Source organism: Thalassophryne amazonica, chromosome 2, assembly GCF_902500255.1.
Source record: "Thalassophryne amazonica chromosome 2, fThaAma1.1, whole genome shotgun sequence".
Taxonomy (NCBI): domain Eukaryota; kingdom Metazoa; phylum Chordata; class Actinopteri; order Batrachoidiformes; family Batrachoididae; genus Thalassophryne; species Thalassophryne amazonica.
The window spans coordinates 20,625,448-20,642,347 of NC_047104.1; the positions used below are offsets into that span (position 1 = coordinate 20,625,448).

General features: G+C 41.6%; 1 protein-coding gene and 1 long non-coding RNA gene across 2 annotated transcripts in view; one reads left to right on the forward strand and one right to left on the reverse strand.

Moving 5' to 3' along the window:
* cemip (cell migration inducing hyaluronidase 1) overlaps positions 1-16,900 on the reverse strand; it is a 375,103-nt gene that overhangs the window by 50,328 nt on the left and 307,875 nt on the right. The window contains exon 24 of the mRNA XM_034184142.1: positions 6,370-6,555. Within this exon, the coding sequence (XP_034040033.1) occupies positions 6,370-6,555 (186 nt within the window). The remainder of the gene's footprint in view (positions 1-6,369; positions 6,556-16,900) is intronic.
* LOC117522693 lies at positions 8,181-9,382 on the forward strand. Its single transcript, XR_004564291.1, has 2 exons — positions 8,181-8,338; positions 9,136-9,382. It is a non-coding gene; the product is annotated as an uncharacterized LOC117522693 (long non-coding RNA).

Below are 16,900 nucleotides of genomic sequence, written 5' to 3' on the forward strand. Positions count from 1 at the left end.
ACCCAGGACAGGACACTAGTCTGTCCACAGGGCTACAAACAGACAAACAAACACATTGACACCCACATGCACACCTACGGACAATTTAAAGATTCCAGTCCATCTAACCCGCATGCCTTTGGATGTGGGAGGAAACCGGAGCACCCGGAGGAAACCCACACAAACACTGGGAGAACACACAAACTCCACACAGAAAGACCACAGGCAGAAATTGAACCCATGACCTTCTCACTGTGAGGTAACAGTGCTAACCACTAATCCACCAGGCTGCCTGTGTGTGTGTGTGTGTGTGTATATGAGGTCTGTTAGAAAAGAATCCAACCTTTTTATTTTTTGCAAAAACTATATGGATTTGAATCATGTGTGATTGCATCAGCCAAGCTTGAACCTTCGTGCGCATGAGTGAGTTTTTTCACGCCTGTCGGTTGCGTCATTCGCCTGTGAGCATGCCTTGTGGGAGGAGTGGTCCAGCCTCCTCGGCGGATTTTCATTGTCAGGAAATTGGCTGAGCGACTGCCGTTTTACTGCATCAAAATTTTTTCAGAAAGTGTGAGAGATAGCCAGGTGGAAACCATTTGGAAAATTCAGATGGCTTTTGGTGAAGATCTTATGGGGATCACACAGATTAAGGAGCATTACAACCGGATTAAAGACGACCCACAGCGGCTGAGGGCGTGCCGCGCTCCGAGCGGGCATCGACAGGCTGAAATGACCAGATCATTTGTGTTGATCCGGGACGTCGTCTGACTACTTCAGAAATGGCAGAAGATGTGGACATACCACTTTTTCAGCACATTCCACTGTTACAGGAGTTTTTGTCATGGAAAGAGTTTTTGCAAAAAATAAAAAGGTCGGATTCTTTTCTAACAGATCTCATATATATATATATATATATATATATATATATATATATATATATATATATATATATATATATATATACACACGAGGTCTATTAGATAAGAAACCAACATTTTTTTTTTTTTTTAACTATATGGATTTGAATGACGTGCGATTACACCAATCATGCTTGAACCCTCGTGCGCATGCGTGAGTTTTTTCACATGTGTCGATGACGTCATTTCCCTGTGGGCAGGCCTTGAGTGAGATGTGGTCCCGCCCTCTCGGCTGAATTCCTTTGCTTCACACGCTGCTCGAGACGGCGCACGTTGCTTTATCAAAAATTTTTCTGGACCTGTGAGGAATATCTGAGTGGACACTATTCGAGAAATTAAGATGGTTTTCGGTGAAAAGTTTAATGGCTGATGACAGATTATGGGGTGTTTCTGTCGGTGTAAGGACTTCCCAGGGAGCGGGACGTCGCGCAGCGCTTCCAGGCGCCGTCGTCGGCCTGTTTCGACCTGAAAACATCCTAATTTAAGGCTTAATTCACCCAGGACGTCGTGAGAGAACAGAGAAGATTCAGAAGAGGCCGGCATGAGGACTTTATGCGGACATTCCACTGTTTAAGGACATTTTTTAATGAAAGACGTGCGTGCAAATTCTGTGTGCGCCGCGACAGGAAAAACACCTCCGTGTTGAAAACCATTTGTAAAATTCAGGTGGCTTTTGATGGCTTTCAACAAGTGAGTAACTGAGAAATTGTTTAACAGCTTGGGCATGTTCCAACTTGCCCGTTAAGGTTTCCAACGGAGGTGTTTTTCCTGTCGCGACCCCCCGCGGTCGGGTCCGACCTGACATGTGACGTGACTCTGCCTGCACGTTCTTTCATTACAAAATGTCCGTTAACAATGGAATGTCCGAATAAACTCCTCATGCCGACTTCTTCTGAAAGTTCTCTGTTCTCTGACTTCCTGGGTCAACAGAGCATGAAATGTGGATGTTTTCAACTTGAAACGGCGAGACGCTGCCGCCTTGAAGCGCAGATCGCCATCAGGCGCCGTGGGCCGTCCTTACGGCGACACTACCAGACCAAAATCTCTCATCAGCCGTTAAAATTTTTACCGAAAACCAGCTGAATTTATTGAATGGTGTCCACTCAGTTGTGCCTTACAGTTTTGAAAAAATTTTGATCAAACAAAGCAGCAGTCTCTGAACCATTACTAAACAATGAAAAAATCGACGAGAGGGTGGTCGACTCCTCACTCAAAGACTGCCCACAGGCGAATGACGTAACCGACAGGCGTGAAAAAACTCTTGCATGCCCACGAGGGTTCAAGCATGTCTGATGTAATCACATGTGATTCAAATCCATATGGTTTTTGAAAAAAATAATAAGGTCGGATACTTTTCTAATAGACCTTGTATATATATATATATATATATATATATATATATATATATATATATATATACACTCAACAAAAATATAAACGCAACACTTTTGGTTTTGCTCCCATTTTGTATGAGATGAACTCAAAGATCTAAAACTTTTTCCACGTACACAATATCACCATTTCCCTCAAATATTGTTCACAAACCAGTCTAAATCTGTGATAGTGAGCACTTCTCCTTTGCTGAGATAATCCATCCCACCTCACAGGTGTGCCATATCAAGATGCTGATTAGACACCATGATTAGTGCACAGGTGTGCCTTAGACTGCCCACAATAAAAGGCCACTCTGAAAGGGGCAGTTTTGTTTTATTTGGGGGGGATACCAGTCAGTATCTGGTGTGACCACCATTTGCCTCATGCAGTGCAACACATCTCCTTCACATAGAGTTGATCAGGTTGTCAATTGTGGCCTCTGGAATGTTGGTCCACTCCTCTTCAAGTGAGTATGCCGGCCATGCAAGAACTGGGACATTTTCAGCTTCCAAGAATTGTGTACAGATCCTTGCATCATGGGGCCGTGCATTATCCTGCTGCAACATGAGGTGACGTTCTTGGATGTATGGCACAACAATGGGCCTCAGGATCTCGTCACGGTATCTCTGTGCATTCAAAATGCCATCAATAAAATGCACCTGTGTTCTTCATCCATAACAGACGCCTGCCCATACCATAACCCCACCGCCACCATGGGCCACTCGATCCACAACATTGACATCAGAAAACCGCTCATCCACACGACGCCACACACGCTGTCTGCCATCTGCCCTGGACAGTGTGAACCGGGATTCATCCATGAAGAGAACACCTCTCCAATGTGCCAAACTCCAGCGAATGTGAGCATTTGCCCACTCAAGTCAGTTACGACGACAAACTGGAGTCAGGTCGAGACCCCGATGAGGACGACGAGCATGCAGATGAGCTTCCCTGAAACAGTTTCTGACAGTTTGTGCAGAAATTCTTTGGTTATGCAAACCGATTGTTTCAGCAGCTGTCCGAGTGGCTGGTCTCAGATGATCTTGGAGGTGGACATGCTGGATGTGGAGGTCCTGGGCTGGTGTGGTTACACGTGGTCTGCGGTTGTGAGGCTGGTTGGATGTACTGCCAAATTCTTTGAAACGCCTTTGGAGACGGCTTATGGTAGAGAAATGAACATTCAATACACAAGGAACAGCTCTGGTTGACATTCCTGCTGTCAGCATGCCAATTGCACACTCCCTCAAATCTTGAGACATCTGTGGCATTGTGCTGTGTGATAAAACTGCACCTTTCAGAGTGGCCTTTTATTGTGGACAGTCTAAGGCATACCTGTGCACTAATCATGGTGTCTAATCAGCATCTTGATATGGCACACCTGTGAGGTGGGATGGATTATCTCAGCAAAGGAGAAGTGCTCACTATCACAGATTTAAACTGGTTTGTGAACAATATTTGAGGGAAATGGTGATATTGTGTATGTGGAAAAAGTTTTAGATCTTTGAGTTCATCTCATACAAAATGGGATCAAAACCAAAAGTGTTGCGTTTATATTTTTGTTGAGTGTATATTGTTAGACCTCAGTGCTGCTTTTGATACTGTTGACCATAAAATTTTATTACAGAGATTAGAGCATGCCATAGGTATTAAAGGCACTGCGGTGGTTTGAATCATATTTATCTAATAGATTACAATTTGTTCATGTAAATGGGGAATCTTCTTCACAGACTAAGGTTAATTATGGAGTTCCACAAGGTTCTGTGCTAGGACCAATTTTATTCACTTTATACATGCTTCCCTTAGGCAGTATTATTAGACGACATTGCTTAAATATTCATTGTTACGCAGATGATACCCAGCTTTATCTATCCATGAAGCCAGAGGACACACACCAATTAGCTAAACTGCAGGATTGTCTTACAGACATAAAGACATGGATGACCTCTAATTTCCTGCTTTTAAACTCAGATAAAACTGAAGTTATTGTACTTGGCCCCTGCTTTTTTGCATTTATGCAGTATCTCTAAAATTAGAAACGTCTTGTCTCAGAGTGATGCTGAAAAACTAATTCATGCATTTATTTCCTCTAGGCTGGACTATTGTAATTCATTATTATCAGGTTGTCCTAAAAGTTCCCTGAAAAGCCTTCAGTTAATTCAAAATGCTGCAGCTAGAGTACTGACAGGGACTAGAAGGAGAGAGCATATCTCACCCATATTGGCCTCTCTTCATTGGCTTCCTGTTAATTCTAGAATAGAATTTAAAATTCTTCTTCTTACTTATAAGGTTTTGAATAATCAGGTCCCATCTTATCTTAGGGACCTCATAGTACCATATCACCCCAATAGAGCGCTTCGCTGTCAGACTGCAGGCTTACTTGTAGTTCCTAGGGTTTGTAAGAGTAGAATGGGAGGCAGAGCCTTCAGTTTTCAGGCTCCTCTCCTCTGGAACCAGCTCCCAATTCAGATCAGGGAGACAGACACCCTCTCTACTTTTAAGATTAAGCTTAAACTTTCCTTTTTGCTAAAGCTTAAAAAAAAGCTGTTAAAAGGGAGTTTTTCCTTCCCACTGTCGCCAAGTGCTTGCTCACAGGGGGTCGTTTTGACCGTTGGGGTTTTTACATAATTATTGTATGGCCTTGCCTTGCTCTCTCCTTCTAGTCCCCGTTAGTACTCTAGCTGCAGCATTTTGAATTAACTGAAGGCTTTTCAGGGAACTTTTAGGACAACCTGATAATAATGAATTACAATAGTCCAGCCTAGAGGAAATAAATGCATAAATTAGTTTTTCAGCATCACTCTGAGACAAGAGCTTTCTAATTTTAGAGATATTGCGTAAATGCAAAAAAGCAGTCCTACATATTTGTTTAATATGCACTTTGAATGACATATCCTGATCAAAAATGACTCCAAGATTTCTCACAGTATTACTAGAGGCCAGGGTAATGCCATCCAGAGTAAGGATCTGGTTAGACACCATGATTCTAAGATTTGTGGGGCCAAGTACAATAACTTCAGTTTTATCTGAGTTTAAAAGCAGGAAATTAGAGGTCATCCATGTCTTTATGTCTGTAAGATAATCCTGCAGTTTAGCTAATTGGTGTGTGTCCTCTGGCTTCATGGATAGATAAAGCTGGGTATCATCTGCGTAACAATGAAAATTTAAGCAATGCCGTCTAATAATACTGCCTAAGGGAAGCATGTATAAAGTGAATAAAATTGGTCCTAGCACAGAACCTTGTGGAACTCCATAATTAACCTTAGTCTGTGAAGAAGATTCCCCATTTACATGAACAAATTGTAATCTATTAGATAAATATGATTCAAACCACCGCAGCACAGTGCCTTTAATACCTATGGCATGCTCTAATCTCTGTAATAAAATTTTATGGTCAACAGTATCAAAAGCAGCACTGAGGTCTAACAGAACAAGCACAGAGATGAGTCCACTGTCCGAGGCCATAAGAAGATCATTTGTAACCTTCACTAATGCTGTTTCTGTACTATGATGAATTCTAAAACCTGACTGAAACTCTTCAAATAGACCATTCCTCTGCAGATGATCAGTTAGCTGTTTTACAACTACCCTTTCAAGAATTTTTGAGAGAAAAATGTGTTTTTGTGTGTATACCCATATCTGCATGTGTTTGCAAATCTGTTTTTGTGTGTCTGTGTGTATATCTGTGTCTGTGTATGTCTGTCTATGTGTGTATATCTGTGCCTGTGTTTGTCTGTGTGTCTTTGTGTGTTTGTAAGTGTGTGTGTTTTTCTGTGTCTGTGTTTTTCAGTCTGTATGTTTGTGTGTTTTGTATGTGTGTGTCTTTGTGTCTGTATGTCTGTATTTGTTCTTTTGTGTGTCTGTGTTTTTGTGTATGTGTGTGTTTCTGTGTGTCTCTACGCAGGGTTGGGTAGGATTACTTTGAAATGTAATCCAAAAGTAATCAGATTACAAGTAATCCAAATGTATGTACATACATACATGTAATCCACGTGTATTCTTTCAAAGTAATCCTACCCAACCTTGTCTCTACATGTGTTTTTGTGTGTGTGTCTCTATGTGTGTTTTTGTGTGACTGTATGTGTGTGTGTGTGTGTCTGACCCGGTGTCTTTCTCCCAGTAGTAGTAGCCTCTGGCTGGGTTGGAGCTGTCCACCTTGTCCATCTGTGTGGTCCTCATGAAGACTCCAGTTTTGCATGTCTGTTTTGTCAGGCGGTTGTGGATGTCGGAGATGATGGTGAAGGTTGTGTTTTGGGGGTAGCACAGTCCCACCCTGATCCAGTCGTTTCTGGAACAAACCCACAGTCAGCAGAACATTACTTCAGGTTTTCAGGGTTTCAGAAAAGTTACACATAAAATACAAAACAAATTCAATCAAAGTCTGACGACAAAAACAAAATAACTTCCAGCATGTGCAGGACAATCCTGACAGGAAGCAGCGTTTTCAGTCAACAAAGGCAGCAGCTGCTGCTGTTTGCTGCTTTGCTGTGTACGTGGCAGTGTTGGTGCTCACTGTGGTCCAGGTCAGAAGACACTCTCACACGCAACTGGAGCTGCACCTGCAGAGGGCAGTGTGGCTCTCCAAGCCAGAGGGCGGGGTTATCACATGACAGCGTGTTTCCAAGGAGACCAAAGACACAACGGGTTCAGGTTCACATATTTCTATTTCAAACATAAATGTGTCTGGACAGCAGGGAGGCTGAGATTAACACTATTATTATTATTTTTATTTTATTTATTATTTATTTATTTATTTATTTATTTTTTAATAATCAGGTCCCATCTTATCTTTGGGACCTCTAAGTACCATATCACCCCAATAGAGCGCTTCGCTCTCAGACTGCAGGCTTACTTGTAGTTCCTAGGGTTTGTAAGAGTAGAATGGGAGGCAGAGCCTTCAGCTTTCAGGCTCCTCTCCTGTGGAACCAGCTCCCAATTCGGATCAGGGAGACAGACATCCTCTCTACTTTTAAGATTAAGCTTAAACTTTCCTTTTTGCTAAAGCTTATAGTTAGGGCTGGATCAGGTGACCCTGAACCATCCCTTAGTTATGCTGCTATAGACTTAGACTGCTGGGGGGTTCCCATGATGCACTGAGTGTTTCTTTCTTTTTGCTCTGTATGCACCACTCTGCATTTAATCATTAGTGATTGATCTCTGCTCTTTTCCACAGCATGTCTTTTTCCTGGTTCTCTCCCTCAGCCCCAACCAGTCCCAGCAAAAGACTGCCCCTCCCTGAGCCTGGTTCTGCTGGAGGTTTCTTCCTGTTAAAAGGGAGTTTTTCCTTCCCACTGTCGCCAAGTGCTTGCTCATAGGGGGTCGTTTTGACCATTGGGGTTTTTCTGTAATTATTGTATGGCTTTTGCCTTACAATATAAAGCGCCTTGGGGCAACTGTTTGTTGTGATTTGGCACTATATAAAATTGATTTGATTTGATTATTATTAACAAGGATTTAATGACTTGTTGGTTTATTGTGTTTGGACTTCGCTTTTGCTCCGGGTTGTGAGAACTGTCTACTCCACACAGATTTACCATAGAGTGCCATACTATTTGTATTTCTTCATAAGCGATGTAAATAAATTCCAAGACATATTCAGTGACTTGGAAATGTTCATGTATCCATCCCCTGACTTGTCTGAAGAAAACTGGCAATAAAACTGATTATTTACAGGTATTATACCAAAGGTGCTGATTATTTATGCAACCTATCGTCTTGGCTTTTATATATTTAATTAATTTGTATCAAATTGCAGAGATCTGGTTTGAGTTTGAGTTTAAGGAAGATAATTTTAGAAATAATTATATTGAGAAGCCTGATTTACTTTTTGTATTTGAAATGGAATAATTGTTGTCGGTCTGGTGTAGGGAGAACAATTTGATCCTCAACACCTCAAAGACAAAAAGGAGATGGTGGTGGACTATAGAAGGAGGAAAACAGTCATCCAGCCACTGGTCATCGATGGGGACTGTGTGGAGTGGGTCTCTGAATTTCGTTTTCTGGGCGTGTATTTGAGAGACAACCTGACTTGGAGCACAAATGCTATGGCTACCATCAAGAAGGCACAGCATGTTGTGTGGGCCGCTGAAGAGGAGGTACTGCTGGCCCACCACCACCAGATGGCGCCCTGCTTGAAGTGTGGGCTTCAAGCACGAGAGGGCGTCGAAGCCACTGGGAGTGACAGCTGTCACACACCATCAGCACCAGCTGTCACTCAGCCAACTCATCAACCTCACCATAAAGGCCGGACTGCAACTCCACCTCCTCGCCGAGAAATCAGCTACCTTGGAGGTAATTTTCTCTGCTGAACTAAACACTGACTTATAGTCTGAACTTATTTGCAGCCGTTTTCCTGTGGTGTTGTCTTATCGGTGGGATTGGAGTTTGGTATGATCAGCGACAGCTTCACTTCACACCCCAACCAGATAAGTGGTTAGACAGGAGCTGCACGAGTGTGTGATTGGAGGTGGAGGTGCTCCCTCCCAAAAGAACACAGACGGTGGGATTACTGAGTGTGCAAACTCACACTCATCAAAACTGTTTCTGTTCTCTGCCAGCAGTACCAGGTCTGACAGCTGGAGACGGTGGCCACCTGGGGCTCCAGGACTTGGTGGCTCCGGTGTTCTTCAGATCCGTTGGCGGTGAAGGCCGTGTGGGATCCGGCTCGGTTTAGGATGGACGTCTCCTATCCTCAAGCCTGCCCACATGTCACTCAACATTTAATTGTCTGTGGTACCAAAACTGTATTTGTCTGTATTCCGTTGTGCACTTCACAACATTAAACTGTTACTGTTTGGCTTATCCATTGTCCATTCATTTAACGCCCCCTGTTGTGGGTCCATGTTCCTACACCTTCACAACACAGCAGAGACTCCTGAGGGTTCTCAGGAATAACCATCTGCCACAGAGACTGCTGGTGCCCTTCTATCGCTGCTCCATAGAGAGCATTTTGACCTACTGTCTGTGTGTGTGGTTTTCCAGCTGCACAGTCACAGACAGGAAAGCTCTCCAGAGGGTCGTCACCACAGCCCAGAAGATCACTGGTTGTCTCTTGCCTTCATTAGAGGAACTGTATACAAGCTGTTGTCTCAGGAAGGCAAGGACTATAATCAGAGACCCCTCCCATTCTGGACACTATTTGTTTGAATTATTGCCATCAGGCAGACGATACAGGGCACTTAAGGCCAGAACAAACAGACTTAAAAACAGCTTTGTGGGAACAGCTATTTGTGTACTGAATGCTGCTGGACCTGCCATTTTATGATAGTGTTTTAACTAGGTTTTATGTAGAATTTTTAGGGTTATTTATTATTCTATTTATTTATTTTAAATGTGCTTTTAAGAGATTGTTTTTAATTTCATTGTCATGCACAGTATTTTTTTTTCTGGTGTCATGTACAATGATAATAAATTCTATTCTATTCTAAAAAAATTAAAATGTGTGAAATACCAAGGGGCTGAAGCCACTGTACATCACCAGCTGGACTGTGCACTGTGCAGGGACGTCTTCAAGGTGAATTCTGAGATTGATTAAGGATGCATTCTGGCCTCTTTTCAGTTCACATCAATGCTTGCCTATACTGGGTGTTAGGTAGGTTTGTGGAAACGTGCAGCTTGTGCGCCCCATTGCCTCTACAGTAGGTCCAGAAGCAAGAGGTCCTCACTGGCATATCAAGCTGAGGGAAGTGATGGCTTGTGACCCAACAGCTGTGAAGGGGGATGAAAGCTACAAAAGGGCCTCAGACCCCAAGTGTCTGGGTTTTCCCAGCCATTGGACCAGGCTCAGGATCTGTCAAGAATGTGTTTGTTGGTATGCAACAACATTTCCACGTGACATAAAACCATGCACATGCGTCTCTGGAGCGACCCTGGATGCAGATTTTGTACAGTGCACTGCACACCCAAAAGTCTTTCAGCAATTGGCAAAGAGTGACAGGGGCAGGATTATGAATCTGGAAGGTCTTAGCTCTGACCCTGCACAGAAGCAGCAGATGTGTGATTCAGTCCATCTTACGATGACCATCTTAAGAAGCAGGAAGGGTTTTATGGCAGCTGCATGTGCGACTGAGTAGCCTGACAGAGGATCTGCTCTGCTCATCCGGAACAGGGAGGGGGCCAGAAAAGGTGCCCTGAACATAGTCTGCTTCACCTCAACTTGTCTAGATTAGTGTGACTAGAGGTTCAACAGCTTTGTGGTAGAAAAATGAAAACAAGTGATGAAATGTGGTTTACAGAACATATGAAGGACATTTTCATGTGACTCGCAGTACAATTTTGGTCACTTTTCAAGTTGTTTTTTTGTGTACCTCCCACACAAATACATTTGAGGCATCATTTCTTGCATGCATGTGCCAGTTGACACAAGGTGTGACATAACAAACAAAAAGAAAGATAAACCTTTAAGCTATATAGAATCCGGGGAGAGGTGACATTTGCCATTTGGTATGATTATGTATTTTGGGTCAAGGATGAATGCTGCAAAAATGGAAAGTTGATAGGACTAATATTTTTGGAGAAAGCTAACCAATAAACAATGTTCTGCAATGCACCATGGGAGTTTGACATTTTGTAGTTTTAAATGTTATTGCGGTTCATGTTAATTTAACAGTGTTATTAGTGTTACTGATTTACTGTATTTTTATTGTATTGTATTCTATCTCCTATCCCAGCATCTGACCAGATCAGACTGCTCATCGATGTCAATACTCATTTCAGAATATCAATGGCACCCTGCTTCTCATTAAGTGTGTTGAACACAATCATGCAATTGTGTTCAATTGATTGTGTTAGTGAACACTTTTCCTTTACCAGTATAATCCATCCCACCTCACAGGTGTGGCATATCAAGATGCTGATTTGACAGCATGATTACTGCACCGGTGTGCCTTAGGGCCCGGTCCATAGATATCTACTGAATCACTAGATGGAGGATCAGGGTGATCCGCTCAATCGCTGGCTGGTGCCAGAGCGTTGCCATCTTGGTTAGAGTCTGACAACCAGACATAAATACAAATCGACAGGCATGATCAGTGTTTTCAAGAGAGCTTCACCATAAATCTGCATTTTCTGTGCTGTTACATTTATTCAAACTCAGTCCCACATTTGTAGCCACTATTTGTCAAAACAAATACAGAAGAGGATCAGACTATTTATATAATAGACTTCAATTAATTTGTTAGTCCCAGTCCAGATGTTATAAAGCAAGATAGAAAATAATACCAGTTTGTCAAAACACACTATGTCTGCCATGACACGAGATACTAGTCTGATCGTTAATTAATTTCATTATGAAGTTAAGTTAAAGATGGTAAATAATCAAGGGTGAAAGTAAGAGCTTTGCAGGCATCATATTAGACATTACCATTAAAGGCTGCTCTTAACCCACCTATGGCGCCGCTTTTATGGAGCGCTTCTCTGTGAAAGTAAGACTATTCAATAATTTCTGGACCAAGTTGAAAGAAATCTGAAAAACACAGTGCCCCTCCTTAGATCTCATTCGTGTATATTGTGAGACTTCTAATTGAACTGCTAAACAAATGGTGTGATATTTATCACGTCAAGGCATTCAGGCAGTAAAACTGTTACTACTTTACAGAATACAGATCAACACAACCAAAATAAATCATTTTCTAACTTTTATTCAGCAATTTTAGTCATTTTCCCCACATCATTTACAATATGTATATGTCGCAGACATGAACGAGCAAAGCTCTTCAGCATCTCGCCACGTTATTTAGGTTCTTCAGACGGTTATATGAGCAAATGCTTCAGGTGAGCATTAGCATGGCTAAAACTTTCAGCTTCTGGAGGGGGGGGGGGCTCCATTCAATTCAAAATTCAAAGTTTTCAGGTAGTTGACAGTAGGCTTGCACAATATGGCCAAATTATCATATCTCAATATTGTCATATTATCATATCAATATGATGTGACTATAATTTGACACAAAGTGCAGCAACAGTGAAAATTAAACATTCTTAAACAAAACAGTAATAATACCACACGCATTTTGCACTCATCATAAGGTTAGGATACTTGGAACACTTTGAATTTCACACATTTTCATTTGTTTATGTCATTTCAAATACAAGAAATACAAAAAAATATAAAAAAAAAATAAAAATGTCTTTGCTTTCCCAAACTCAAACTGAAAGCAAATCTCTAAAACTTGATAAAACCTGTAAATAATAATCCGTTTTACTGCCTTTTCTTCAGACAAGTCAGGGGATGGAAACATGAACATTTCCAAGTCACTGAATATGTCTTGGACATTATTTACATCAATAATGAAGAAATACAAAAGTTTCTTTCACCAAAACATCAAATCTAGACTTTCATCTCAAATGTACTTTCTGTCAAATTGTAGCTGAACTTTCAGGTCTTCTTTTTAAGAAAAATACACACCACTTCATCAGGAAGCTGGGTTTTAGATTTTTAATTAATTAATTTAGAGATTTGCTTTCCGTTTGAGTTTAAGAAGGATAACTTGAAATTTATTTATCTAAAGTTGTGTGATGTGGTGTGTCACTCAGACAGCAAAAATAAGAGGTTATTTAAAAATGCAGAGAGCAAAATTAAGAGGTTAACACAGGGTTTGTACAGACCAAAGGAACAAGTAAATTACCTGTATTTCTTTTAGTCTGAGCGTCTTCACAATATATCTCATGAATCAACATCTGCCTGCTCATTTACAAATCACTGGAAAAGCACGTATATGCAGTGGGGGAAATAAGTATTTGATCCACTGTCAATTTGGCAGGTTTTCCCACCTACAAAGAATGGAGGGGTCTGTATCTTTTATCATAGGTACACTTCAACTACAAGAGACAGAATCTAAAAAAAAAAAAAAAAATCCAGAAAATCACATTGTATGATTTCTAAACAATTAATTTGCATTTTATTGCATGATACAAGTATTTGATCCCCTAGAAAAACAGAGCTTAACAATTGGTACAGAAACATTTGTCTGCCATTACAGAGGTCAAACATTTCCTGTAGTTCTTGACCAAGATTTCACACACTGCAGCAGGGATTTTGGTCCACTCCCCCATACAGATCTTCTCCAGATCTTTCAGGTTTGGAGTTTCAGCTCCCTCCAAAGATTTTCTATTGAGTTCAGGTCTGGAGACTGGCCAGGCCACTCCAGGACCTTGAAATGCTTCTTACGGAGCCCCTCCTTAGTTGCCCTGGCTGTGTGTTTGGGGTCATTGTCATGCTGGAAGACCCAGCCATGCCCCATCTTCAATGCTCTTACTGAGGGAAGGAGGTTGTTTGCCAAAATCTCGCAATATATAACCCCATCCATCCTCCCTTCAATACGGTGCAGTCGTCCTGTCCACTTTGCAGAAGAGCACCCCCAGAGTATGATATTTCCACCCCCATGCTTCATGGTTGGGACAGTTTTCTTGGGGTTGTTCTCATCCTCTAAACATGGTAAGTGGAGTTGATTCCAAAAAACCCTATTCTGGTCTCATCTGACCACATGACCTTCTCCCATGCCTCCTCTGGATCATCCATATGGTCACTGGTGAACTTCAAACGGGCCTGGTGGCTTGAGCAGGGGAACCTTGCTGCCCTGCAGGATTTTAAACCATGACTGCATAGTGTGTTACGAATGTAATCTTTGTGACTGTGGTCCCAGCTCTCTTCAGGTCATTGACCAGGTCCTCCTGTGTAGTTCTGAGCTTTCTCAGAATCATTCTTACCCCACGAAGTGAGATCTTGCATGGAATCACAGACCGAGGGAGACTGGTAGTCATCTTGTGTTTCTTCCACTTTCTAATAAATAATCGTAACAGTTTTTGTCTTCTCACCATGCTGCTTGCCTGTTGTCCTGTAGTCTATCCCAGCCTTGTGCATGTCTACAGTTTTGTCCTTGATGTACTTAGACAGCTCTTTGGTCTTGGCTATGGTGGACAGGTTGGAGTGTGACTGATTGAGTGTGTGAACAGGTGTCTTTTATACAGGTAACAAGTTCAAACAGGTGCAATTAATACAGGTAAAGAGTGCAGAATAAGAGGGCTTGTTAAAGAAAAATTAACAGGTATGTGTGAGCCAGAATTCTTGCTGGTTGGTAGGGTTTCAAATACTTATTTGCAGCAGTAACATACAAATAAATTATTAAAAAAAAAACATACTTTGTGATTTCCGGATTATTTATTTATTTTTTTTAGATTATGTCTCTCACAGTGGACATGCCCTAAGATGAAAATTTCAGACCCCTCCATGATTTCTAAGTGGAAGAACTTGCAAAACTGCAGGGTGTTCAAATACTTATTTTCCTCACTGTATATGGCAACCCAAACAACCTGGACCTCATTTCTGGCATAAAATATGGTCGTTTAGTCACCAATATAACTTTTGTGTCATTTGGAGTCTGTGAATCAAAAATATTTCTTCTTCTACTAATGTGAATTTGAACTTTTTGTGGTACACAGCACCAGCTAATGTACTGGAGGGGCCTAGCAGTCAATATGTGTCACTGATTTCAAAATGTAGCTCTTTTCAACCAGGCGTGTGGTGCCGTGACATGTCAATCATCTATGTCCAATCAGATTTCAGGGGAGTCCACTGCAACCCTGGCCTCCGCTCTAGCTCCACCCATGCCAGGAAGTGTTTAACATTTGACATTTCCTGTTTCACTGTGGACTCAAAATTTGGCACTTCCTGTTTCAGTGTGAACTTGCCGCTGTATTCCCGCAAGATTCCATGAGATCTCGTCTGTCAATCCACTGCTAAACAGTGGTCAATCCAGGAAGTGTTGATCCAGGAAGTGTTTGACATTTCAATCAATCAATCAATTTTTTGATATAGCGCCAAATCACAACAAACAGTTGCCCCAAGGCGCTTTATATTGTAAGGCAAGGCCATACAATAATTATGTAAAACCCCAACGGTCAAAAACGACCCCCTGTGAGCAAGCACTTGGCTACAGTGGGAAGGAAAAACTCCCTTTTAACAGGAAGAAACCTCCAGCAGAACCAGGCTCAGGGAGGGGCAGTCTTCTGCTGGGACTGGTTGGGGCTGAGGGAGAGAACCAGGAAAAAGACATGCTGTGGAGGGGAGCAGAGATCGATCACTAATGATTAAATGCAGAGTGGTGCATACAGAGCAAAAAGAGAAAGAAAGAGTGCATCATGGGAACCCCCCAGCAGTCTACGTCTATAGCAGCATAACTAAGGGATGGTTCAGGGTCACCTGATCCAGCCCTAACTATAAGCTTTAGCAAAAAGGAAAGGTTTAAGCCTAATCTTAAAAGTAGAGAGGGTGTCTGTCTCCCTGATCTGAATTGGGAGCTGGTTCCACAGGAGAGGAGCCTGAAAGCTGAAGGCTCTGCCTCCCATTCTACTCTTACAAACCCTAGGAACTACAAGTAAGCCTGCAGTCTGAGAGCGAAGCGCTCTATTGGGGTGATATGGTACTACGAGGTCCCTAAGATAAGATGGGACCTGATTATTCAAAACCTTATAAGTAAGAAGAAGAATTTTAAATTCTATTCTAGAATTAACAGGAAGCCAATGAAGAGAGGCCAATATGGGTGAGATATGCTCTCTCCTTCTAGTCCCCGTCAGTACTCTAGCTGCAGCATTTTGAATTAACTGAAGGCTTTTTAGGGAACTTTTAGGACAACCTGATAATAATGAGTTACAATAGTCCAGCCTAGAGGAAATAAATGCATGAATTAGTTTTTCAGCATCACTCTGAGACAAGACCTTTCTGATTTTAGAGATATTGCGCAAATGCAAAAAAGCAGTCCTACATATCTGCCTAATATGCGCTTTGAATGACATATCCTGATCAAAAATGACTCCAAGATTTCTCACAGTATTACTAGAGGTCAGGGTAATGCCATCCACAGTAAGGATCTGGTTAGACACCATGTTTCTAAGATTTGTGGGGCCAAGTACAATAACTTCAGTTTTATCTGAGTTTAAAAGCAGGAAATTAGAGGTCATCCATGTCTTTATGTCTGTAAGACAATCCTGCAGTTTAGCTAATTGGTGTGTGTCCTCTGGCTTCATGGATAGATAAAGCTGGGTATCATCTGCGTAACAATGAAAATTTAAGCAATACCGTCTAATAATACTGCCTAAGGGAAGCATGTATAAAGTGAATAAAATTGGTCCTAGCACAGAACCTTGTGGAACTCCATAATTAACTTTAGTCTGTGAAGAAGATTCTCCATTTACATGAACAAATTGTAATCTATTAGACAAATATGATTCAAACCACCGCAGCGCAGTGCCTTTAATACCTATGGCATGCTCTAATCTCTAATAAAATTTTATGGTCAACAGTATCAAAAGCAGCACTGAGATCTAACAGAACAAGCACAGAGAAGAGTCCACTGTCCGAGGCCATAAGAAGATCATTTGTTACCTTCACTAATGCTGTTTCTGTACTATGATGAATTCTAAAACCTGACTGAAACTCTTCAAATAGACCATTCCTCTGCAGATGATCAGTTAGCTGTTTTACAACTACCCTTTCAAGAATTTTTGAGAGAAAAGGAAGGTTGGAGATTGGCCTATAATTAGCTAAGATAGCTGGGTCAAGTGATGGCTTTTTAAGTAATGGTTTAATTACTGCCACCTTAAAAGCCTGTGGTACATAGCCAACTAACAAAGATAGATTG